This window comes from Pongo pygmaeus, chromosome 8 (assembly GCF_028885625.2).
Source record: "Pongo pygmaeus isolate AG05252 chromosome 8, NHGRI_mPonPyg2-v2.0_pri, whole genome shotgun sequence".
Taxonomy (NCBI): Eukaryota; Metazoa; Chordata; class Mammalia; order Primates; family Hominidae; genus Pongo; species Pongo pygmaeus.
In genome coordinates this window covers 67,355,710-67,381,354 of record NC_072381.2, presented here as the reverse complement: position 1 = coordinate 67,381,354, position 25,645 = coordinate 67,355,710, and the positions used below count along the sequence as shown (strand labels likewise).

Below are 25,645 nucleotides of genomic sequence, written 5' to 3'. Positions count from 1 at the left end.
AAGTTTTAAATACATGTGATGTCAAACTGCAACCAGGATCTTGGTGCACTTTCCTTATATTGTATTAATGTTAATCCAGTAACAAAAGAATTTTTGGCCTTTTACAGTTGGTTTCAGTCTCAATTAGTCTCTAATATGTTATATTACAGGATAATATGCTTTTTTGTGATTCCTGTGATAGAGGATTTCATATGGAATGCTGTGACCCACCACTTTCCAGAATGCCAAAAGGTGAACTTTTAAACTGTACTAAAAATGTATTTTATTACATATTGGTTAGCTTTGTCCTGAGGTCTGACAGCTCAGAGGTATGCAGGTTCTTTAAGCATTTTTTTCATCCCTCCCACCTTCCCTATACTTCCGAGTTTAGCACAGGTTGTGAATAGAGGAGTATAAAAGCATAGAAAAAAATACATATATGTATATGCATATACATATATATAAAATAAAGGCTCTAATTTAGACCCAGGGATGAAAAGACCATCTCTCTCTCCAAACCATTCCCCTGTTAGAATAAGATTAGATTATGTAGGTCAAAAGTTTAGAACACTTTCCATATTATTGAGCACAGTGTTTAGAGCTTAAGAAATTTTATATTTTTGAGGATGATAGTGACTCCAAAGTCCTACAACAGGAAGCCATCACCATTTTCTTGGCCATTAGTTGATATTTTGAACACGAGCATCTGAATGATCTTATAGCTGATTGTGTCTGATGGAATGTGGATTTTCTTCTGTTTATTGTGTAAATCAGCTAAGCTCAGCCTTTTCCCCTCATTTTGCAATATATTAAACATTTAAAAATAACTTTGCGTTTTTATTATAAAATCCATAATTTACATTGTGGAAGATTTAAAAAGTACAGATAGACAAAAAAGGAATAAAAATAAAAATGAATTGGAAATTTCCGTCTCTGCCTTCACATACCCTTTGAAGGGAAATGGAACATTCTGTACATGTTTTTGTAATGTACTTTTTTCCTCCCTCTTAATAGATTATAAGCACCCCCACATCATTAAATATTCTCCTAAACATAGTTTTTAATAAGTATGTAGAACTCCATAGTATAGAGCAGGGATTACAAACCTGGCAACTATGGGTCACAGATACGCTTTGTTGGCACAATATTTTTACAAGTTTGAATCTGAGTCCTCTGGGTGGTGCATGCGTGCTCCAGTTTGCCACAGTCTCACTACTCCCTGCTGTCTTATATTCCAATTTGCTTCAGTCACATATATTATACAATCTGGGTCCTTCCTGGAGGTATTTAATTTTCCAACCCCCTATATAAATGAACTATAATTTATTTAACCAGTCCCTTAGGGTGGATATTACAAATGTTTCCAATTTTTTCCATCCACAATTATTTCCTTGAAATAAATTCCTAGAGGAGGAACTGTTGGATCAAAGGCTAGATACATGAAAGGCTGTATCAGTTTTCAGGCTGTCCAGCAGTATATGAGGATACCTATTTTCCTGTATTGTGACCAGTACTCACCGTTACTATATCTCCTTGAGTCTAAGACACATTTTTTTAATGTTTTAATATTTTTGAAGTCAGATGCATCATACAGTATCTTAGCTTTGATTAAATACAGTATTATTATTTTTTAAATTTTACCAGTTTGATAATAGAAATATGTCTGATTATTTCTTTTTAAATAGTCAGATTGAACATTTCTTGTGTTTTATTCTTGGCTGTTTGTATATCATCTTTTCTAAAGTACCTCTTTTTATCCATTAATCATTTTTCTCTTGGGATTTTTACCTTTTTCTTCCTGATTTGCAGAAGCTCTTTTTTTTTATGTAGTCATATTCATGAATCTTTTTATTTATCGCTTCAGTTTTAAATGTCAGTTCATGCTTAGATTATATAAATATCCACATATCTTTCCTGGTACTTATAACATTTTATTTTTTCATATTACAATATTCATCTGTCTAGAATTTATTCTTGTAAAGGATAGGAAATAATTCCTCTTCCAGATAGATAGCTATTTGTTCTATCATGCTTATTGAATCATTTCATCCTTTCCCCACTGATTTGAAATATGACCTTTTTATATGCTAAACTTTTCTGTAGGCTTCGGTTGTTCTTGTCTTTCCATTCTTATCCATTGACCTGTTTCTCTATGCTAGATGTATAGTTTGAATCATTGTAGTTCTGCAGTACTCAAAACTTTTATTTAAGTTTTAAAATTATATTTTTTACTGATAATTTTTTTTTAGTGTTGGAAATTTCCAGAAAGAGATGATAAGACAATTTTTTTTCTTCTAGAAATTCCAAAAATGGACTGATTTGAAAATGTCTCCCTCAAATCAAAAGATATAATATCTGACAGGGGCAAGTTTTCATGTGTGTTTATGTGTTGGTGAGAGGCTTAATAACATGTTGGGAACAGCTTTATGGAAGGATTCTGAGAGAGGGGCCACCTTTGCCCTCACCACCTTCACTCCAGGGAAATTGACCTTAGTGATGGATTCCTAAGGAAAATGACAAAAGGGAATGACGCATTTTTTGGAGTAAAGTTCAGCATACAGGCATCCTTGAGCAGCTTATTACAGCTGCAACTTATATTTAATATCTTCTCTTAAAATGAAACATTAAAATATTTTTCTCATATATATATTAATTCAGGGATGTGGATTTGCCAAGTCTGCAGACCAAAGAAAAAGGGAAGAAAACTACTTCATGAGAAAGCTGCACAAATAAAACGACGATATGCAAAACCCATTGGACGACCGAAAAATAAATTAAAGCAACGATTGTTGTAGGTTGAGATCTTATCAAAAGAAATCTTTTATGTTTTGCTTTAAAATATAGGTGATTGTTATTCTCTTAGATTCCTTTAGGGGTTTTTTGGCATCATTTTTTCAAACTCAAGGGTTGAAAAATACTTCTCCTTTTGCATAAGCTGTGGAAATTTTTTAAAAATAACATTTTTAATTACCATTGGCATTTTGGGGTCTTCTGTTGGCAGTAGCTGTGATACTAAGTGACATTTTTCAAGCAGCAGGATGGAAGCAGAATGTAAGAATTGGAAACAGTCATTCAGCCTACTTTATTACTGGCTGAGCATTAGAAGAGCTTAATTATGTAAATATTTTCATAGGAATTTTAAAACGAGAGGGATTTGTCCATGTCTATAGCAAATCTCTTTTGTCACTCCAGATAACATTTTAGAAAAATACCTCTCTCTTCTGATAGTAATGTAGCATTACCACTTTTTAAGATCTCTTTTATGAAGTAGGAGCTTCTGAAAAACCTGCAGATGACCATTTACCTCTGAAGAGTTAGACAGAACTATTTGACAACTGCACTTGTGCAGACATATATATAAAATAATATATTCGCAGTGACCTGGAAATCTACTATGATAACCCCATTTTCACTATCTTGTTGCCATATAATTGCCATTAAAGCCCAGTAGAGCATTTAGCAGGAGTTAGTTGGAAAAGCACAGAAAAGATAAGAGGTGAAATGAATTTATTTTAACCTGTGTAGAGTATAGATTTGACTATCAGCATTAAGGTGTTTACAAATGGAATCGGTAGACTTGCACATCTATAGCAGTTCTACCAACAGACTACCACCATCTTTTCAGGCTTAGTGAAAGGGTCATTGTGATGGAGAAAGAATACATGCTCTGCACACACCTTGAACAGACACCAAGAATCTCACTCCCTTGCTTACTCCTTTTCCCCTAATTTTATCTGAAGCAGTTCTCACTATCTTACTTGCTCTCAGAAAAATAGTATTCTCCCGCACCTTTATCTCCTAAGAAGAAGTAAGAAATGCAGGCTCCTTTCTAGAGCTTTCTATGAAACTTTGCGAAAACCCTTTAACCAGTAGACATTTTCAATAATTTTGAAAAAATTTCTAGAGGCAAACATGAAACATTTATGAATAAAATCTTTCATGGTAGTATCATTTGAAGTAGAAATTATATGTTTTTGCATTCATCCTGTGTAAGCATTGTTCCCAACATGGGACCATATCCTCAGGGCCCAATTAAAAAAACCAAATTAGGATATAAACTTTCTAAACAAAGGACAGAGCTGAAGATTGCATCTGGCACCAGTCCTAACTTTTTGTTTGTCCAAAATTGTCCTTTGAGCTTAGGAATTTTTAAGACAGTCTAGGGAGTTTTCCTTTTTACATGCTTTATAAGCATATTATCCTTTCTGGGCAATCGATTCCAGATACAATCCAAATGCAGCGTTCTGATGCGAAACATTTTAGCCTGGATGAGTTCTTTGTTGGTAACTCTCACTGTGTGTCTAGTGACACTAGAGATCTCTAGCATTCACCTGACTTGGCTGAATTGGTGGTGCCAGGCAGAGTCCCTGGCAATAGCGCCACCTCAGATGAGCCTGGTAGCTGCACCTACCTCCCCTTCAACCAACAGCTGAAATCTGGTCATTAAATCTTTGTATACAAGATGATCACTAAAATATACTCTTGTATTTGTAATTACTGAAGATATTTTTATAATTCAATATTGTATCTTTTTAAGGCTTTCATTTTGTCATTATTCACCTTCAGCTAAATTGATCATTTTGAAAGTACATTCTTGGGCCCCAGCATTGTCATAATTCATCTACAAATGTTTCTCTATTGTATAAAACTCTGCTACAAAATGGGTAGCTTCACAAACCCTAGCCTGAGGTGAAGACAGTCAGCTGCTGTTCATGTAAGCAGCTGTGTTAGCGAGTGACCTCTAGTTTCTAGAACTACTCAACAGTATGGGCAGAACTGGGGTACAAAGATTCTGACGCCAAGTGTCTGATAATGACCATGGTAAATGTGCCGCTTCTTCACCAGACTCTCCATGTCATGTCTGACCCGCTGTAGCTTTTCTTTAATCATTTCTTCAGTTTTTTGCTATTGTTGTCCTTTTTTCAGCAATATTTTATGCTGTAGTTAATTGTCTTCTCTCCTAAGAGAGTATTATTGGTTATCTTACCATCCTAAGCACAAACTGCTGAGAGGAAGAGGATGTCTTTTTATGTTTTCTTTAAAAAAAGTACAAATTTATAGCCATATTCAAACTCTATATAAGTTTGCAAATTGAATTAAAAATTACTTTTAACTACAGATTAGATAAGCTTCTTCTTTTGCTTCTGGATAACACATATGACTTATTTCCTCCTAATACTTTAAAAAAGACATTTCAGGAAATCATAACTACTTGTGACAACACCAAAGGATAGCTTGTTTTTATTTAATTATAATTAAAGCATTGGGTGTTCTTTTAGTCTCTTCAGCATTTTTCTTGCTTATATTGCCCTTGGGTCCGCATGGATTCTTCCAGTACCTGGTGGATGGGCCCTGGAAGAACCATGACATGCAAATGCAGTTGCTGCTGCCTTTCCAACAGAGAAACATCTAGGTGGTGGCACACACAAAAAATACATTTCTTAAGTTTAAGCCCATTGAATGCATCTAGTTGCAATAAATTTGTTTTTAGATACCTTTATAATTCTATTTATTAAATGCTGATACTATTCTCTAAATTTCTGCCTAGGTCTGTAACCAGTGATGAAGGATCCATGAATGCATTCACAGGAAGGGGGTCACCTGGTAGGGGTCAAAAGACTAAAGTCTGTACCACACCTTCATCTGGTCATGCTGCATCTGGGAAGGACTCAAGCAGCAGATTGGCTGTTACAGACCCCACTCGGCCTGGTGCCACCACCAAAATCACCACCACCTCCACCTACATTTCTGCCTCTACACTTAAAGTTAACAAGAAAACCAAAGGGCTCATTGATGGCCTTACTAAGTTTTTTACACCATCACCTGATGGTCGCAGATCACGAGGTGAAATAATAGACTTTTCAAAGCACTATCGTCCAAGGAAAAAGGTCTCTCAGAAACAGTCATGCACTTCTCATGTGTTGGCTACAGGTACCACACAAAAGCTAAAACCTCCACCTTCTTCACTTCCACCCCCAACCCCCATCTCTGGTCAGAGCCCCAGTTCACAAAAGTCCAGCACGGCCACTTCTTCTCCCTCTCCCCAGAGTTCTTCCAGCCAGTGCAGTATGCCCTCCCTGAGCAGCCTTACCACTAACAGCCAGCTGAAGGCACTCTTTGATGGGCTTTCTCATATCTATACCACTCAGGGACAGTCTCGCAAAAAGGGACACCCGAGTTATGCACCACCCAAACGTATGCGTCGTAAAACTGAATTATCTTCCACGGCAAAATCTAAAGCCCACTTCTTTGGCAAAAGAGATATTAGAAGTCGGTTTATTTCTCACTCCTCCTCCTCTAGCTGGGGGATGGCTAGAGGAAGTATTTTTAAAGCAATTGCTCACTTCAAGCGAACAACTTTCCTTAAAAAGCACAGGATGCTAGGCAGATTAAAATATAAAGTGACCCCTCAGATGGGGACCCCCTCACCAGGGAAGGGGAGCTTGACAGACGGAAGGATTAAACCTGATCAGGATGATGGTAAGCAAAAGGTCAAAGCTCCAACCAAACCTGCGTCCCGTCCCTTTCTCCCCAACCCCGAAAAAAATCAACCAATCAATTCCTATTTGTCACATAGGTCTTAGCTATTTCTCTTGTTCTCACTTCACTTTCATACAGAAGCAGTGAAACTTTGACCTTTTTCTAATGCTGACTAAACCTCCAAAATGTTGTTTTTCCAACTAATACTCTCCCACCTTTTATTATTTATTTCCATTCGTAGTGACACTAGGACCCCCAGATGCCTCCATAGCGTTGCTTATGGCTTTGTAGTCCCGCATGAGTAGCCACTGCCATGCTTCTGCCATGCTCTCCCCCATGTCACCTCTGCAGCCACAGCGCTGTTCGGTCGTGTGCTGTCAGTGCTTCCAACAGGGGGTGTTTCAGCTCTTCCCTCTGCTCCATTGCTTTCTCATGACAAAGTTCATCCTGCTTCCGTCTCAGCAAAGCCTGATCTGTGACTCTGTGATGTGTGCTTTTGGATGTGAGTGTGTCTGTGTGTGTATCCACCTTAGGGAGAAAACGGATTTCATAATTTCATTGAACAAATTGGCCCATTACATTTGCTACCCTTTATCAAACAAAAACCGAAAATGTGTCATTTGGACAAAGTGGTAGAATTTATTATCTCAAAACTGATAATGGGAATGCTATAACTAGACATTGATAAAACTTCTAATCTTGGTTGAAAAATATGATTTCACTTTGTATTGCTCTTACTTTCCCTCATATATTTATTAAAGCTGTAAAAAGATGACAGTGATAAATTCAAATAAAAATTTGAGTATAGCAGGGAAAGGATACTGCTGGATCTATGAGCAGTGCTTAGATATAAAAGCTTATTTATAAAGCTTTGAAAAAAATCCCTATTTGCCCAGTATGCTAATTTGGTGCCATTTTGGTAATATATGGTGGTTACTCATGATTCAAGTCAGTGAATACACTTTCTGCTGGTTTTAAATGACAGATACTGAAATAAAAATAAACATCAAACAAGAAAGTGCAGATGTAAATGTGATTGGAAACAAGGATGTCGTTACTGAAGAGGATTTGGATGTTTTTAAGCAGGCCCAGGAACTTTCTTGGGAGGTAAGGCGAGGATCCCCCATTGTAGTAGCAAATATAAAATGTGGCTTCTAACTATTAATATGGAATTACTGTGTTAATTTTATAGAGAATCCCTTTCAACATCCTTTGTGATTCTTTAGCCATTATCATGCCCATTTTTACTGACTGTACATTCAAAAGCAATGACTTAGAATTGTCTCCACTCTCAAAAGTAGGTATGGGCTCAGCTGGTCTCACAAAATAAAACAGAGTAGCACTAGTTGAGGCAGATTTTGGAAAACATTTCTAGGTGTGAAGGAATAGATTTCTGATGAGTTTTGCCTAAATTTAGAAAATAACAATTTAAAGTCATTAACAAAAAGAAGAACATCGCTGTTAAATTCACCGATGTTTCTTCCAACACAGATGGCCAGCCGTATGAAAAATGTCTCATATTTTTAGCTCTTTTGCATTGATGAAAACAATATTTTGTTTCACGATCAGTTGTAGTCAGTTTTATTTTTATTATCCAGTAATTTCTTTAAGTGATTCCACTTTAATTCTGCTTAAGTTATTACCACCCAGATATTGACAGGTGAGGCTGTCAGACTTCTCAAAGACGAATCTGTTATGAATTTGTTGTGTCAGTGACTCCATTCGGTTTCTATGACCAGTGTGGTCAGGTAGACTCCCTACCCAACCCCACTTCCTGTTTTGTGGGGAAGGGGTTTTCTGTAGGCTCTTAACGCTTTATTTTTAGTAGCAGCCAGTTGGGCTAAATACTCCTGATAGTTTCTACCTTCAGAGCTATTGGGTATTTCCAACCCTCATTCTGCCCCGATCTATCAGGATGCCTTGTATCACCTTTCCTTTGGCTAAGATAAATGTCAAATTTCCCCCAGTTATTAAGGTTGGAAGTCCTTGAACCAGCCCAGGTTGGAAATGGAGCAGGTCAAAACTCCTATGTTGATCAGTAGTGGGACTGTGCCCTTGAATAGCCACTTTACTCCAGCCTGGGCAACACAGCAGGATGCCACCTCTTTTAAAAAAAGATTCAAAGTCCTTAAATATTATCTTTTTTTTGGCCTACTTCTGACATTCATATATAAACATGAACAGTAGGCCATTATCTGAAAGATACTACTAATTCTAAAGTTTTTTCATTCCAACATGGTAAAACTGGCTTTTTTTATTCAAGAAATATTCTTATTCTGTGTCAGGCACTGTACCAGACACCAGGGATACCACAGTGAATCTGGCAGGCAGAGTTCTTAACCTCATGTGGCTTACTACATGGAAATAAGGGAAATAAGAGGAGACAAATGCTAAGCTGCAGATTTCACAATTGATTATTTAATTACAGTTGTGATAAATACTACCTTGTGGAGGAATAGGAAACTGTAAGCATCTGTAATAAATAGGCCTGTGTAATAGCCACATCACTTATAATCACCTAATTTCTAATCTGTTACAACAGATTGTTAAATCCAGTTCTATCGACATTTGTATGTATTTATGCCATACTTACTTCCTTTGCTATGTTGTTTCTTAGGGTATTCGTTTGCTGTGAATCTTACACAAAGGTAATGTTAGGTTGGTGCAAAAGTAATTGTGGTTTTTGCCATTGAAAGTAATTATAAAAACAGTAATTACTTTTGCACCAACCTATTTCATAAGGGTCTATAGTGTTTTAAGGCCATGCAAATTCACAATTAAGATTAGTGTTCTGATCTTGGTAAGTTTTGATAGTCACCAGTGAAAGAACCAAAATGTAAGTGAAGTATATATATTATTATTTTCCTTTTCTTTCTATTTGACAGAAAATAGAGTGTGAGAGTGGGGTGGAAGACTGTGGCCGGTACCCTTCTGTAATTGAATTTGGTAAATATGAAATCCAAACCTGGTACTCCTCGCCTTACCCACAGGAATATGCAAGGTAATGGAATAAGTCTGGCAGGTGTATAACTTGAATGTCACATATGTGAGGAAGGAAAATTCTTGATTCTAAAGCAGGAATTAGGGATGATTTTAGGAAATAAATTTTGATAGTCAATGCCAAGTGCTTCCCAAACTATTGCTTTTGCCAGCACCTTTTTATAGTATTCCTTGTTCTCGGTAAATTCCTTATGCTCCTTAGTTACACGGGCATTATAAATTTTGCCATTTAGCTTCTAGATTGTGCTTTCTTTCCTTGGTTAATTGCGGAAATGTTGGTTTTGTATGAAACCAAATTTAAAAAAAAGAAATTTGCCATGGTGAATTATTGGGTAGACTTTCTTCTCCAGTTGCCTTTTATATCTTTAGATTAGGCCTGTTAGTTTTATCTCTGATTTCTGGCATTTTATTTTCAAGTTTTTAATAGAAATTTAGCAAAAGAAGGAAAAATGGGAGAAAGTAGGTGGGAACGGGTAGTCTTAAGAGACCCTTCCCCAAATCTTTACTTTTAGAACCATTTGTGACTTTGAAGAGAAGGCCAGGCCCAGTGGCTCACTCCTGTAATCCCATCACTTTGAGAGGCCAAGGCGGGTGGATCACCTGAGGTTAGGTGTGCGAGACCAGCCTGGCCAACATGGCAAAACCCCATCTCTACTAAAAATACAAAAATTAGCCAGGCGTGGTAGGACATGCCTGTAATCCCAGCTACTCGGGAGGCTGAGGCAGGAGAATCACTGGAACCCAGGAGGTGGAAGTTGCAGTGAGCCGAGATCGCACTACTGCATTCCAGGTCAGGTGACAGACTAAGATCCCATCTCAAAAAATAAAAAATAAAAGGGAGAAAATAATGGTATCCGAGTTTTTGTTTGTCTTGAACTCAAGATTAACCTGTGAACGAATATATCCCAAAATGGGTACATTGAGAATAGATTTCTTCCATGAAGTATGTCAGGGTACACTTTACTAGTATCTTCAAAAATTTTTTAGTCTGCAAAGTTTTCAGTATTTATAAACTTGATTTTTTTATAGAATAGATCTTATTTTTTTTCATTAGCATGTGAGTGTCTGGCCAATCACATAACTGGAGAAAATGCTAAGTGTTTTCTAAAAGTTAAGTGACAAAGTAAAAGTCAGGAATTTTGGTTTCTCCTCCTAGCTTATACCATTTGGTTGTGTGTTCTTGAACAATTTTTTTAAATGACTATGAGCTTTAATTTGCATAGGTAATCATAAGCCATGTGGTCTGAAAGATTTGAATAAAATTTGTACATAAGTGCAAGATTTGAAAGTAGTCTCACCTGTGTCTGCCTCTCTCTCGAAAACCTTTTTCGCCATTCTTATACTCCAAAGACCTTGCAAGTGCTTCTAAACATTTTCTTACAAATACCAGCCATGTTCATTAAGATATGGAAATAAAAAGTGTTCTAATTTTTAAGGTGGAGAAAAAGTCAGCAGGGAAGAGAGGTATTTGTCTTTTACTCAAAGTAACAGTGGAATTGGTAGAAAACAAATTAGGTCTTTTGATTTTCAGCCCTGCTATTTACTGCATTTAGACCATATATAAATCTCTGATAATAACTTTAAAGTTACCTCTTCCAGAAGTGGAAATGGTAACAACTAAGTTTGAGGACTTTTCAGCCTCATGTGTATGCAGATTGTTTAAAATAATAAATTCACTTCTGAGTAAGATATTATAGCTATACCACTAACCATATATAATTGGAAATAAGATAGTAAATGTGAATTTTGAAAAATATACTTGGTCCCTTGACAGGACGGTATCCTTATTAAGTTGATTTTTAGGGTGGTGGTTCCACATCTGTAAAGCTTTCTTTATATAGGATATTTTTAAGGAAACAAATTATTTGTTCACAAATTAAAGGGAGCACATATTATGGATTATATTAAAAAATAATGTAAGGTTGTTTTTACATTCTCTCTTTACTATTGGCTTTCTTGCTTTTTCTTTCTTTCTTTCTTTCTTTCTTTCTTTGTTTCTTTTTCTTTCTTTCTTTCTTCCTTTCTTCCTTTCTTTCCTTTCTTTCCTTTCTTTCCTTTCTTTCCTTTTTCTTTTTTTGACAGCGTCTCACTCTGTTGCCCAGGCTGGAGTGCAGTGGTGTGATCTCGATTCACTGCAACCTCCGCCTCATGGGCTTAAGCGATTTTCCTGCCTCGGCCTCCCAAATAGCTGAGACCACAGGCATGTGCCACCATGCCCAGCTAATTTTTGTATTTTTAGTAGTGATGAGGTTTCACCATGTTGGCCAGGCTGGTCTCAAACTCCTGATGTCAGGTGATCTGCCTGCCTTGGCCTCCCAAAGTGCTGGGATTACAGGCGTGAGCCACTGCACCCAGCCTCCAATGTTATTATACAGCCTTTTTATGATGTAGAGAAAATTGAACAATATTTAATCTTCCCCCCCAACAGTATAATCTATCTGATAGATTCTGATTTTTAAACTTCAACAGATTACCAAAGCTTTACCTGTGTGAATTCTGTCTTAAATATATGAAAAGTAAAAATATTTTGCTAAGACACTCCAAGAAGTGTGGATGGTTTCATCCTCCAGCAAATGAAATTTACCGAAGGAAAGACCTTTCAGTATTTGAGGTAAGCACGTGTAAATAAAAAATTCAGCTTTTTGAAATCTAGTACTCCTAATTGTTGACTACGTGCTGATTTGTGTTTAGAAGGTGCAAAGTATATTTAATTTTGGCATTAAAATTCAGACTGCCCTTTAAAACATCTCCATGTTTTGGAATGTTTATCTAACCATATTAAGCAACCATTTAGACTGATGAAGAATCCCTACTTCATCACATTAACATTTTTGTTTTCCCCAAAATCCCTGTCTACACTAGATATATTCACCAGTGAATTTATGATCTCCTCAGCTCTTTGTAAATTCCACTTTCTTTGGCAGGAGAAATGAGCTTTGTTCAGCAGCTCCAGCCAATGTCTGGCAGGTGCTCACTCTTCCAGGGAATTGAGCAGCTGTACATATCTCCTCAATACACAACCACCTGTGTTTCCATCCACTTCTTGGCAGGGTGGATAATCCTTTTGGTGAGACCCTAGCAGACGTTGGGACTCCCTCCCATCTGGGTAGATGGCCACCCCTGAAGAACTCTGCTGTTCACAGGAACCCCTTGTGGCCATATGTCTGTCATTGTGGGTTTCTTGAAGACATTTTGTATTTCCAGAATTGATTTAGTAGCAGGCGTTTGCCTCTATATAGTTGCATTGTTTAATTATATATCTGTTGTCAGTTTCAGGGATTCAGTTAAGCTGAGTCAGTTTCTCACCTTGAGGGGACCAGGCCTTTCTCCCAGGTTACTGTCTGTCTGCAGGGCTTTTCACGTTTCTCCTTTATGCTCTTCCCTCCACTTGCACACTTCTGTTGTCTGCTGCATTTTCTCCTCTGTGACCCATCGTGGTGTGCATTGGTGCTCATTCCTGGGTGCTCGAAACAAGCCTACCTTGTACAGCAAACATGATGTCTTCTTTCTCTGGAATATAGTTTCACTTCTGGATTTTCTTTTTCTGAATTGTTCAGGCTGAAACTTATTATTCTGCCTTACAGTTCTCTTTATTTCTGGCCTGCAGTGTCTTGCCATCCTGTTAAATAAAGGGAAGGTTGTAGGTTTTTCACATGGACCAGGCTCCTTCTCAGACAGGTCTGGGCCCACTAGTTTTTCTCCAAGACTGATCAGAGAACACAGGAAACTCCAGTTGTGTCTTATGATTTCTTTAAAGCTTTCTCTTTTCTATCAGGCTCTTTCGGCAAGCTTGGAGGAAGAAGGGTATTGTTGCTGGGAAGATTAGGTAATATATTAGTTCTTACTAAAAGTTAGGCATAGGGTTTCTCAATCTGGGCACTATTGACATTTCAAGCTGGTTAGTTCTTTGTTGTAGGGTCTATGCTATACAGTGTAGGATGTTTAGCAGCATCTCTGGCCTCTGCTAATTGGATGCCAGTAGCACCACCACCCCCTCCAGTTGTACCAACCAAAAATGTCTCCAGACATAGCCAAACATCCCCTGGGGGGCAGAATCACCCCCCGTAAGAACCAGTGGGCTAGAAGGAAGGCTGAAAACACGTTGCCTGGCCTTCCTGTTGATATGCTATCCTGCCAGCCCCAGCCAGCTGAGGTGACAGAGCTGCTCAACAGTTGAAGCTTAGCTAATGTCACAAGTTCAACTTTCCTATTGGCTCCTTCCTTGATGCCTTAGATCTTTTCTTCCAACCAAAACATTGTTTCTTAAAGCTCAAAACACATTGTTGGCCTTAAGTAATTATTTAATAAATCAGCATGAGTCAGCATTGGGATTGAAGCTCTCATAAATCCATGGAACGTCTTCTCAGGGGCAAGGGAATCAGTCTTGTTAGGATGGTAAGAATGGGCTGTTCTTTCAGGGCAGGTGCTTTTGGACCATCCAGAGATGAGAGGGGAGACATCAGAAGCATGTATGTAAAATTCACTTATACGAATAAGGAGTTGGATTTGATAAGTACGGAGGTCCCTATTCTAGAATCTGAGTTAATAGAGTATAACATTTGGGCAACTTTTCTCCTAGCAGTTTCCTACAAAACTTATAAAATAAAGGAGGAATAATCACACATTATGATTTTCCGGCCTTCCCTTTCTTTATTCGTCTTACACCTTTCACAACCGATCAGAATTTTCTTCAGCACTGTCATCTCTCTCTTTTTCTGGTTCACAGTTATGTATATCTCCATCTTTCCTTTTTGTAATATACTACCATTTCCAAAAGGGCCATACTCTCAAATACATGTAAACTTCCTTTAATTAAAGGGAGAATTGTATCCTCTATGCCCATTGCCCATATTTCATTGTGTTGCTATGTATGGGACCTAGGTTTCATCCGAGGGAAATAGTTATATGAAATCTAAAAATAATTTGTGCAAGATGAGAACCCGTATGGTCCACAAGAGACCTGAGAATGGTCAAGTTCATTGTTTCAGAGCTCTGGTTAACAAATATCCATTTCTCTTAAGAAAAGTGCTAGGGAAATTCTTCTTGAATCTGCTGTGTTTTCTATTTTCAAAGAGTAACTACATTTGATCAAAGAAATTGGCATCTGTGCCTAGCCTCCTGTCTATAGCCATCAGTATCACAGCTTGATTCTTTTATTTTGAAGAGAAGTAGACTGTAATCATAGTGCTTATTGTAGGTTGAAATTCATATCACTTTCTCTGTAAGTATTCCCAACATAGATATTTTATCTTTTCCAATTATATTTAAGATGATGCTTGGGATAAAACCAAAATGGAAACCTCTTTGCTAATCCACACTTCGGAGGAATCAGAATAATACAGTTCATTTATTTTAGTTTTATGTGAAACCCTTTTGAAACAACATAAAGTTTAACTTATTTGAGAAGTATTTTGATCTGTTTATATTTCCTTAATACAGATTTATTTGGTTCAAATAAAGAGAGAGGACATGCCTGATCATTTTTAGCTCAGAATAAACTACAAGTAAAAATTACTCCTTTACTAGTGGTTTGGCCCTTCTTTGGTAGCATAAAGAGAAATTTTAACTACCTTAAATGTACCCTAATTTAAGAGAAAATGTGGAATTCTGATTTGCCAGTGACAGCTGTTTTCTGGTTAAAGCTGTACTTGCTTAATAGAGTGTTTTAATCTCTCAGTTTAGGATTTGGAAATAAAATGATGTACTTTCTGAAATACCATATAGGAGAAACAATTTTATATGGTGCAGTATTTTTATGTTAAATAATGTTGTCTGTTTCTTTTTGCTAGGTTGATGGGAATATGAGCAAAATTTATTGCCAAAACCTTTGCTTGTTAGCCAAGCTCTTCCTGGACCACAAAACGTTGTATTATGATGTCGAGCCATTCCTTTTTTATGTCCTTACAAAAAATGATGAAAAGGGCTGTCATCTGGTTGGATACTTCTCTAAGGTAAAACAAGAGCCAGCATGACCTTCATTTTCTTTTTCAAAATGTTTTGGTAGAGCCCAACTCTTTGAACAGGGCTTTTTCATTACTATAATTTGAATAAGTGACATGTGTTTTTGAAAAGCTCAGGTTCTTGTTCAGAGCTCATTTTGAAAGATGAAAACAAAAAACATGGTGCCTAGTAAGTGTGTAAAGGACCTCAGCACTGTGTGCCGCCTTGATGACGTTCTAATTGCTGCCTTGTGGACCACTTATCGTCTTTGATTTTCTCAGTGTTTAGCTTATTTCCGTTTTCCCTTTAAGTGGTGTCAACATGAAGGTTTCAGTTTAGTGTAGCATTTAAGAGAGAATTCTCTTTTCTCCTTATTGCCTTCCCTCTGTGGTCAACAGTATCTCAGTGAGTTAGGACGCTGGCATTTGGACAGTCAAGCTGATAAAATGACTGATTTTACACTTTTGTCTTTTATTCTCTGTGCTATGGTTTTAAGTTCTAAAGCAATCTCACCTTTAGAAAGCCTAAGTATCAGCCAGGCTCAGTGGCTTAGGCCTGAAATTCCAGGACTTTGGGAGGCTGGGGTGGGCGGATCATGAGATCAAGAGATAGAGACCATCCTGGCCAACATGGTGAAATCCCGTCTCTACTAAAAATGCAAGAAATTAGCTGGGCCTGGTGGTGCACGCCTGTAGTCCCAGCTACTTGGGAGGCTGAGGCAGGAGAATTGCTTGAACCTGGGAGGCAGAGGTTGCAGTGAGCCGAGATCACGCCACTGCACTCCAGCCTGGCGACAGAGCAAGACTCCATCTCAAAAACAAAACAAAACAAAACAAGAACAAAGAAAGCCTAAGTATCTCTGGCTGTTAGAGTGGGGAAAACAACCGACATATTGAGGGGATATAGCTTGTCTTTTTCGCTGGTTCAGAGCAGTTCACTCACATTCTTCTGCTCAAAGGCTTCTAAGAAACAATAACTCCTTTGCAATAAAGGAAAACTGAGTTTGGAGATGTTTACCAGGTAATGACCTTAACTTTTCTGAGGTACCTAGGAAATAGTTAAATGTACCAGGATGGTACATAAATAGAGACAATAATTATGAGACTTTTAGGTAGAAGGTCCAAACTCTATCTCTTATTTATTTTATGATATATTTTTTATATTAGGTGATACATGAATTCTAATGAATCTGCTCTTGCACAATGTAAATGGGATGCTTTATAGAAGTGCCATTTTAATGAAGTTTCAAAAGATAGAATATATGTGAAGGTACTTGCAAACTATAGCTATCCTAAATTTAAGAATCAACCCAAAGATCATAAACAAAAATAAGTAACAGCATTCATGGAAAACTGTCTCAGTGTTTTAATCCACATATTTGGTAAAGCTTTAAAATGAAAAAGAAGAAAGTTAATTTGCACATTACAAATTCAAAAGATGATAGAGAATTAACACTGAATAAAACAATAAATAGGAAATCTATATGATTAATAAATAAAACACCTTACCTTTTATGTAGGTTTATCAAGATCATTCTTCTCTAGAAACTTAAAAAGAATAGTGGTTGCATCCTTGCTGTTAGAAAACGGTGTTTCTTTAATTGTCTGTGGATTTAAACATAGGCTTAACGGTGCCCACCTTCCTCGTGCTGCACTGACCGGGTCCCGTTCCTGGGTCTTGTGTTGGCTGCTGAGTAGCAGCCATGTGTAGAGTTGGTGGTGATTCTTGAAGTTTGAATTTCTGCCTCTCTTCCTGCCAGGGTACCCAACATTTTACTCAGAACTAGCTCAACTTTTCTCGTTTTGTCAGTTTCTTCTATAGCATGGCAGCAGCTGCTGTTGTTTCCTACTATTCTGGAATACTAATATGCCTTGGCAGTATAGTGAAACAAAAATTAATCTAAAAAATAAGCATGTTAAAAGACTAGATGAGGTCGGGTGCGGTGGCTCACGCCTGTAATCCCAGCACTTTGGGAGGCCAAGGTGGGTGGATCACGAAGTCAAGAGATCGAGAGACCATCCTGGCCAACATGGTGAAACCCCATCTCTACTAAGAATACAAAAATTAGCTGGGCATTGTGGCACCCTGTAATCCCAGCTACTCTGGAGGCCGAGACAGGAGAATCCCTTGAACCCGGGAGGCGGAGGTTGCAGTGAGCTGAGATTGCGCCACTGCATTCCAGCCTGGCAACAGAGCAAGACTCCATCTCAAAAAAAAAAAAAAAAAAAAAGACTAGATGAAACTAAACCATATTCTCATGTGTCAGTTGGAATCTAGAGGACTCTGGCCCTTTGGGGCTATTCTTGAACCAAATTCTAGAGGTTATTAGAACGACAGTTCAAGGATAGCCAGAGAAGGGCTGGAATGACCTAGAAAGGTTCAGTGCAAATTGTTACATGCATATGACTTTCCAAGCACATAATAGATGGCTGTAAACAGAAAGGAAAGAAGGATTAGTTATTTTATTCATAGCTTAGAATTTAGCTGTAGTAACATGTTAAGCTGCACGGCAGGGGAAGAAGGATCACTACTATATTGGATCTCAAAAAACTCCGAAAGGTGGAAATGGTTCTGGACAAAGAAAGGAATGGTATCAAGGATGAATTCTCTTAACCCAGAGTACATTTCTTTTTAGAGAGAGTGACCCATTTGTCTAACTTTGCAAAATAGACGAATTACTTGAACCTTCGCCATTGATGTGCACATCCAGTGAGGGACAATTCATCTTCTTAGAAAAACTGACACACATTGCTTCCTCCTCATTTTTTAGAGGCTCCATAGACAACTACAAATGTGCAAAAGTTGGGAGTACATCTTTTTCACAAAGAAATCTTCAATTCTGCCCTATAGGGTTTTTTCCACAACCATCTCCTGTGATCTTTCAAATTGGTTCATTAAAGATCTGGGTGTTCTGAAGTAATTCTTTGGTGTGGTCAGTACCATTTGTGGTCAGCCTTATTTGTGGTTTATATTTGGCCAGAGCATCCATGACCTCAAAAGCCTTTTCCAGATCTCTGTGTAGGTTTTGGCAACTTCTGTGTTCGCTGAATAAAAAAATACTGCCCTGATGCCACATCCCATGAAAGCTGCAAATTCTTCTTTAACTGTAAGAGCTGTTTCTTAACATGTTCTACCCAATCTTCCTCCTGGTTTCAAACTGTTGGTAATATTTTGGTCTAACCTTTGTTTGGAGGCTTTGGGGTTTCTTATTGTTGTCTTTTTGTTTCATTTTATTTTGTTTTTCTGGTTTGAAATGCAGATTATTTCTCTAGCTTTTTACATTGACTTTTTATTCATAGGAGAAATATATGTGTGCACATCTACCCACACAGATACTGTTTTAGTTTCACTGGGGCATTTGCCCAAAGGCAGAAGACAGATTGCTGTTGCAGAGTTGTAGATTATTATTATATTTAGCAAGATAGCCAGCTAAATCCTAACTTACTCTGCTGGGTGACTCCCTGGGATGTTATTTTCTCTATCTCTGAAGTTGTTTGAGCAAGGAAAGCATTTCTTTTATACTGTCTGTATTCTGTTTTATTTGGTTCATATATTTCCTTGGATTCTTTATGCATATTTTATGGCACTGACTTTCAAGAATAAAGATGTAGTTGAGAGGCATGCCAGAGTCGATGGTTTGTTGTTAGTTGATAGTTTGATTGATTAATATAGTAGGATTTTTCTGCTTGATCCTGACCTAACCCATTGGCTTTCTTTAGTGGACAGTTTTACAAGGACAGTGGCAGGTGCAGGGAATTGCCCACTTCAGCAGGGCTCTGACATACTTGATCTGTTTCTCCTTCCCTCAGGAAAAGCTTTGCCAGCAGAAGTATAATGTCTCCTGCATAATGATCATGCCCCAGCACCAAAGGCAAGGATTTGGACGGTTTCTCATTGATTTCAGTAAGTGAAGTACTTTATTTACTTTCATGATCCAGGAAGCTGATGGCTGTTACAGGAAACAGTAACATATAAAACTTTATTTAACCTGCATTGTTGTTTTTATCAATAGATAATGGGTTTTCTATTTATATTTACATAGGTTAGAACATCTTCCTCAAGTGAAAAATGTACTGTTGCTCAGTGATTGTACTCTAGGAAATTGAGACTAGATCTCTCGGCAGCAGGCCTCATGCACAAAGCCATTACCCTGAATGAACCGACAGAATTACATTCCATTTTGTGATGCTCATGCTCATTAGCACCAAAAGAGGCAATTATTCGTGATTAGAGCTAAAGGAAGTATTATTTGAAAGGATTTTTAGCTCTCTAAAATTGTGCCTATAATCTTGTACAGTACAAAGCAGAAAAGGTATATTTCCATTTAGAAAAATAATTTTCTAGGCAGCTTGTCCTGGGCCTTGCTAGTAGAAGTAACTCTTACCTTATTTTGTTAATTTCCCTTTCTATTATGGAAATTAATACAGTGTTTGTATCTAGAGGTTTTGCAAGAAGTATTTATCTTATATGCACTCATATCTTCTGAGCCTTCTCAGTTAAAACCGGCATAATATATAAAAGTATGCACATGGATAATGTTTTTAAAAATGGTAGTTTTTTTTTTTTCTCCTTGTTTATATTATACTGGATGTGTAAATGTTGTGTTAGGGGTATATTTGGAGAATTGATTCAAAATATCTAGATAACATGATGACTAGATATCCCATGATAACAGTCATTTCTGGTCATGTAAAAATCTGTCACTGGTCGGGTGTGGTGACTTATGCCTGTAATCCCAGCACTTTGGGAGGCCGAGGCAGGTGGATCACAAGATCAAGAGATTGAGACCATCCTGGCCAACATGGTGAACCCCATCTCTACTAAAAAATACAAAAATTAACTGGATATGGTGGCACACGCCTGTACTCCCAGCTACTAGGGAGGCTGAGGCAGGAGAATCACTTGAACCCGGGAGGTGGAGGTTGCAGTGAGCCAAGATGGTGCCACTGCACTCCAGCCTGGGCGACAGAGTGAAAGACTCTGTCTCAAAAAAAAAAAAAAAAAAAACTGTCGCTAGAAACCAGGTGCTTCTTGTTTACCAGATTGCCGTTTGTCTGATTATTAACTGAAAGGAGGAAAATTTAGGACTTTGCACAATCTTCATCAGCTACATCAGATGCAAAAACTACAATGTAAATGTGCTCACAGAAAACCATGAAGAAATATAGTGAATCTAAATCTATATTGTTAGGTATTAAAAGATTAAGGTCTGATTAAAGTGTAAAATAACTGAATAGCAGTTTTGGACTGATTTATATGATTTATTGACATTGAAGAATGTGATTCTTTTAAAAGAAGAATTTTGATTATTTTTCTCTTTTTAGATAATATTTTTAGTTATTAATTAATTACCCTAGTCTTATCTATACTTTCCTGACCTAGTTATCCATGAAACCAGTAATCCCAAGGAGGGCCATCTTACCAAATGCAGCGTACCATTTTTATTTTTACAGAGTCCTAGCTGTAATCATTTCTGAGGGCAAAACCATTTATCTTGTTCTCTAGTTTTGTGTGGCTACCATTCATAAGTAGTTCATAAATACAGTTTCTGGTATGCACAGCAGCCATTCAAGCCTTAAATTTTTGGTCATATCTATATGCCCACAGAATAAGGCAAACTCCTTAGCTCAATATTTAACGTCTTCCAACATCTAGTTCAGCCTGTCCTTTAGGCTTTTTCATCTACTAATCTCCTTTTTCTCAAATAGTCTGAGCATGGTCCTATACCTCTATTTTTTGTCTATTCAGTCCCTTCCTTGAAATGATCACCTCGTCCTTTCCTAGACTCTGTCTGTTCAAAATCCTGCCCATTGTTAAGAGCCAGCTCAAGAATCTCTGCTTTTTGATCCCACCTCCTGGAATTTTATCTCATACCTTTATTTTATCTTATACCATATTCTATATGGTATCACACTGACACTCTGTTCACCCTTCTGTGATAATTATTGATGGAGGTGTCATACTTCCAACTTCTCTGTATCCAGTAGGACAGTTTCCTTTATAATAATATGTATTAGATGATATAAACTAAATTTCCAAATTGATATGGTTGCTGTCCACAATCATTGTCTACCTAAAATTAAAAAGGAACTGGTACTTACTAGGTAAAAGTTCAAGCTCTAAATTCAGTAGCATCTTATTTGTACAGCATGATCTGGCACTAAGGCCTTCTACATAAGAGAACAATCTGGGTAGCAAATACATTATCTTCAAATGCTATGTCTTTTTTTAAACCATTTTAGTGAAAACTGTTACTAGAATCTACCTTGTATTTTTAAACTACAGAACACATTGAAACCTTTTCTCAGTGGCTCAGGGCCACCATGATGAATGCTGTCCACCAAAATGTGACCAGGCAAAGCAGTGCTGAGGGTGTGGTTTTTTGTTTTCTCTTTCCTGTACACCTAGCATTGCCCCTACTGGAGTGGGTTAAGAAGTGCAGTGAAAGATTTGAATAAAGTTGAAAAGAGATTGGTGTTATTCCCTCAGAGAAGGGGAAACTAGGGGAAGAATTTTATAGCGCTCAAAGAAAATGGGAACTGGTATAAACCCAATAGAAATTCAATTTAAAACCAAAGAATTTCTTGGCTATAAAAGTTTTAAGGAAGATAGAGTAGGCTGCTGAAGAAATTAATAGCACCTTCTCTTGGAAGTTACTTAAAGTAATAGTAGATAAATATCTTTCCAGAATGATTGAAATCCAGCCTTTGAAGGTAGGGATGAGTCACATGACCTCTCATGATCATTTTTGATCTCATAATTTGGAGCCCAGGATAGAAAGCTAACTAGGGTTACAGGTTTTCTAAAATCTGCTCTGGTTTTTTAAAGGACTTTTTAATGGTTAAATTTATTTTATTTCTATTTTGTACATGAGCCTGGGGTCTTTTGGTCAGGGATGTATTTTCAGTAAGTCAAATGAGGTTGTAAATCAGGTAGATCTTTATAATTGCCAGTTTAGTAAGCTGAAACACAATACGAGCGGGCAGAAAGATATAGCTGCCCACTTGCACACTTGATCACAGACATGGGTGGAATGTAATGCACTGTGTGTATATACACGCTCCTAGACTTACAATGGGGCTATGGGCTGATAAACTCATCATAAAGTGAAAATATCATAAATTAAAGATACATTTAATGCACCTAATCTACCAACCATCATAGCTTAGCCTGGACTTTAAATGTGCTCAGAACACTTACATTACCCTACAGTTGGGCAGAATCATCCAACACAAAGCCAATTTTGTAATAAAGTGTTGAATATCTCATGTAAGAGTGTTGTACCACATATCGCTAGCCCAGGAAATGATCAAGTATGGTTTTTACTGATCATACCATAGTAAAGTTGAACCATTGTAAGCCAGGGACTGTCTGTATAAAGAACTGCAAATGCAGGGCTTTGAACACTGTTCTTCAGGGCAGCAGAGTGAGGTGGAATGGTCATCCATGGGACCATGTGCTGCTTGCAGAATAAGTCATTTGTGTGTCACTTCCTAGACCAGCTTCTCTGGGATTTGTCAGAGCAAGGCTCCCCAGGAGGCCATTTGCAGAGTTTGGCCAGAGTGACTAAAGGGCACCAACTCCCAATTTGTTCATAAACTCCCTAGTGGGTTTTATGACTCTTTGCCCACAATTGGAATGGGTGGAGGAGAGAGTGACTATCATGGATTGGTTGAGAACACATTCCTTCCTCTTGGATTCTAGGATTCCCTCTCTTTCTCAATCAGAAAATTTGAAAGTCTTCCCCATCTCTGTCTATAAAGTCTTTCTGTCTCTCTCTCCCTCCATCCCCACCAGACATCTCAGAACTTCAGAGAACTCCCTTGCCCACAAAACATTTGCAGTTCCTACTTCAGAGCCTCACACCATCAAGGCAAGGAGCTCTTCTTCTCCCAGCCACTGCTGAGCACTGGGGGCCCAGAGTGCTCCCTCCCAAGCCCTGGACTGCTTCTGCTGCTGGGGCTGCCCAGCAATGCCTTATCCATCTCACTATTTTTTTCTTTAATTTTGAAATAATTTCAGACTTAGAGAAAAGCTCTAAGAATAATGCCAAAATTTCCCGTACATTGTTGCACATGTTCACATTTTATCACATCTATTTTCTGCTCTGTTATTCTCAATCTCTCCCTTTGTTTCTCTTCTCTCTCATATTTTCTTTTCAGAATCATTTGAGAGTAAGTTGAAGACGTGTTGTACCTTTACCCCTAAATATTGTAGTTTTTCTACAAAGATGCTCTCATATATAGCCACAATACAAATTATTAAAATCAAGATATTAATCTATGCACATTGTTCAAATTTTAAATTTTGCCAGATTATACTGATATTCTGTCTAGAGGAAAAGAAAAATCTCCTACTCCAGGATCACATGGAGTATGTAGTTATGTCCCTGGGGCCTCCTTTAATCTGGAATAATACCTGCTTTTTTGTTTTGTTTTGCTTTGCTTCGTGTTTTCCATGATTTTGACATTTTTGAAGCATACAGGCCATTTATGTTGTACGGTTTGCCTCAATTTGGGCTTATCTGATGTTTCCTCACGATTAGATTTAGGCTGTACATTTTTTGGCAGGAATACCATAGAAGTGACTGTATGTCCTTCCCAGTGCATTTCATCAGGATCATATGATAATACATTTGTCTCATCACTGGGTTAAGGTGGTAACTGCCAGGCTTCTTCACTGTGAAATTACCATTTTTTGCTTTGTAATCAGTAAGCATCTGGTGAGAAGATACTTTGGGATTATATAAATATCAATTCTCATCCAATTTTCACCTCCTAGTTTTACCATTCACTTATGGCTCTTATCTAAAATAATTATTACTGTGATAATTACCAGATGGTAATTTTCTAATTCCATTTCTACAACTTACTAATTGGCATTCTATAAGGAAGAATTGTTTCTTCTTCCCCATTTATTTAATTTTTTTGTATAATTGTGGGGTTTAATTTTATTTTGTAGGTTATAACTTGTCATTACCATGATTGATTTTGATGTTCCCCAAACATCAAATTGTCCCGGATTTATTTAGCAGCAAATGTTTCAAGTGGGTTCTTGTGCCTTTTCCACATGCTTTTCCATCCTGTGGATTCTTCCTTCCTTTCTGCCACAGCATGATGTTCCAGATTTAGCTTATCCTTTTCTTAAGCCAGCGCTGGAATCATCCATTTCTCCCAAGCCTTGGTTCCTTATGGTGGAGAACAGTATTTAGGAACCAGGATCTGGGCCGGGTGCAGTGGCTCATGCCTGTAATCCCAGCACTTTGGGAGGCCAAGACAGGCGGATCTCTTGAGGCCAGGAGTTCAAGACCAGCCTGGCCAACATGGTGAAACCCTGTCTCTACAAAAAAACACAAAAATGAGCCGGGCGTTGTGGCGGGCGCCTGTAGTCCTAGCTACTTGGGAGGCTGAGGCAGAGAATTGCTTGAACCCGGGAGGTGGAGGTTGCAGTGAGCTGAGATTGCACCGAGCTGAGATTGCACCACTGCACTCCAGTCTGGGTGAAAAAGCAAGACTTCGTCTTTTAAAAAAAAGAGGAAACCAAGTTCTGATCACTTAAATGTGCCCATTGCTACTTGGGTGTCACGCTTCTAGCCCTCGGAGAGGACAGAGCTAGGATAGCATGTATATTTATATCCATGTATGTGCACATATACATATGGATGTTATAAACACATATGCGTGTACACACACACTCCCTTCATGAGTTCAGACCATTCCAGATCCGCGCCGTCATACGGTTGTATTCTGTCCTTCCCTCTTCCCATGTAATTCCTTTCTCTGACAGTGAGAACCCTGACTTCCATTACCCACAATATACTTATGTGCTACATCCTAGAATACACAGTAAGTAGTTTCAGAATTGCTAACTCATGCCATTGTGAAAAACAAACCTCTTAAGTGGAGTTCAGTATTTATATATGGTTCCTTTTGGCTTTACCCCAAGTGTATTTAGTCAAAACACTGTGTTTAAATGTTACTTGAGTTAGTTTTTCTCCCCCTTCAGTGTTACTGTAGTATTCATTGGAATACAATTAGGCTTATTTGTTTCTGTTTGTTTTTTATTTTATACTTGTTACCTTTTTAAATTAGAATGTAAAACATTAACATGATCTTAAAAGTGGAAACTGTATTAAAGGGTATTCTCAGTGAATGTGCCCTCTCCACCCATTCCCGTTCCCTCATCCTTTCCTGCAGGTCTCCAATCTCATTAGCTTGTAGTTTATCCTTCCTGTGTGTACAGATAA

General features: G+C 37.8%; 1 protein-coding gene across 12 annotated transcripts in view; it reads left to right on the top strand.

The window, feature by feature from the left end:
* The window catches only part of KAT6B (lysine acetyltransferase 6B), a 207,573-nt gene that overhangs the window by 144,788 nt on the left and 37,140 nt on the right, over positions 1-25,645 (top strand). For 4 of the 12 annotated variants that reach the window (XM_054503667.2, XM_054503664.2, XM_054503663.2 and 1 more), the window contains 8 exons: positions 150-231; positions 2,638-2,770; positions 5,528-5,583; positions 7,445-7,566; positions 9,345-9,460; positions 11,929-12,070; positions 15,249-15,410; positions 19,209-19,302. In XM_054503667.2, the coding sequence (XP_054359642.1) occupies positions 150-231; positions 2,638-2,770; positions 5,528-5,583; positions 7,445-7,566; positions 9,345-9,460; positions 11,929-12,070; positions 15,249-15,410; positions 19,209-19,302 (907 nt within the window). Of the gene's footprint in view, positions 1-149; positions 232-2,637; positions 2,771-5,527; positions 6,460-7,444; positions 7,567-9,344; positions 9,461-11,928; positions 12,071-15,248; positions 15,411-19,208; positions 19,303-25,645 lie in introns of all 12 variants that reach the window. The other 8 variants (XM_054503662.2, XM_063669909.1, XM_054503661.2 and 5 more) reach the window with 2 other exon arrangements.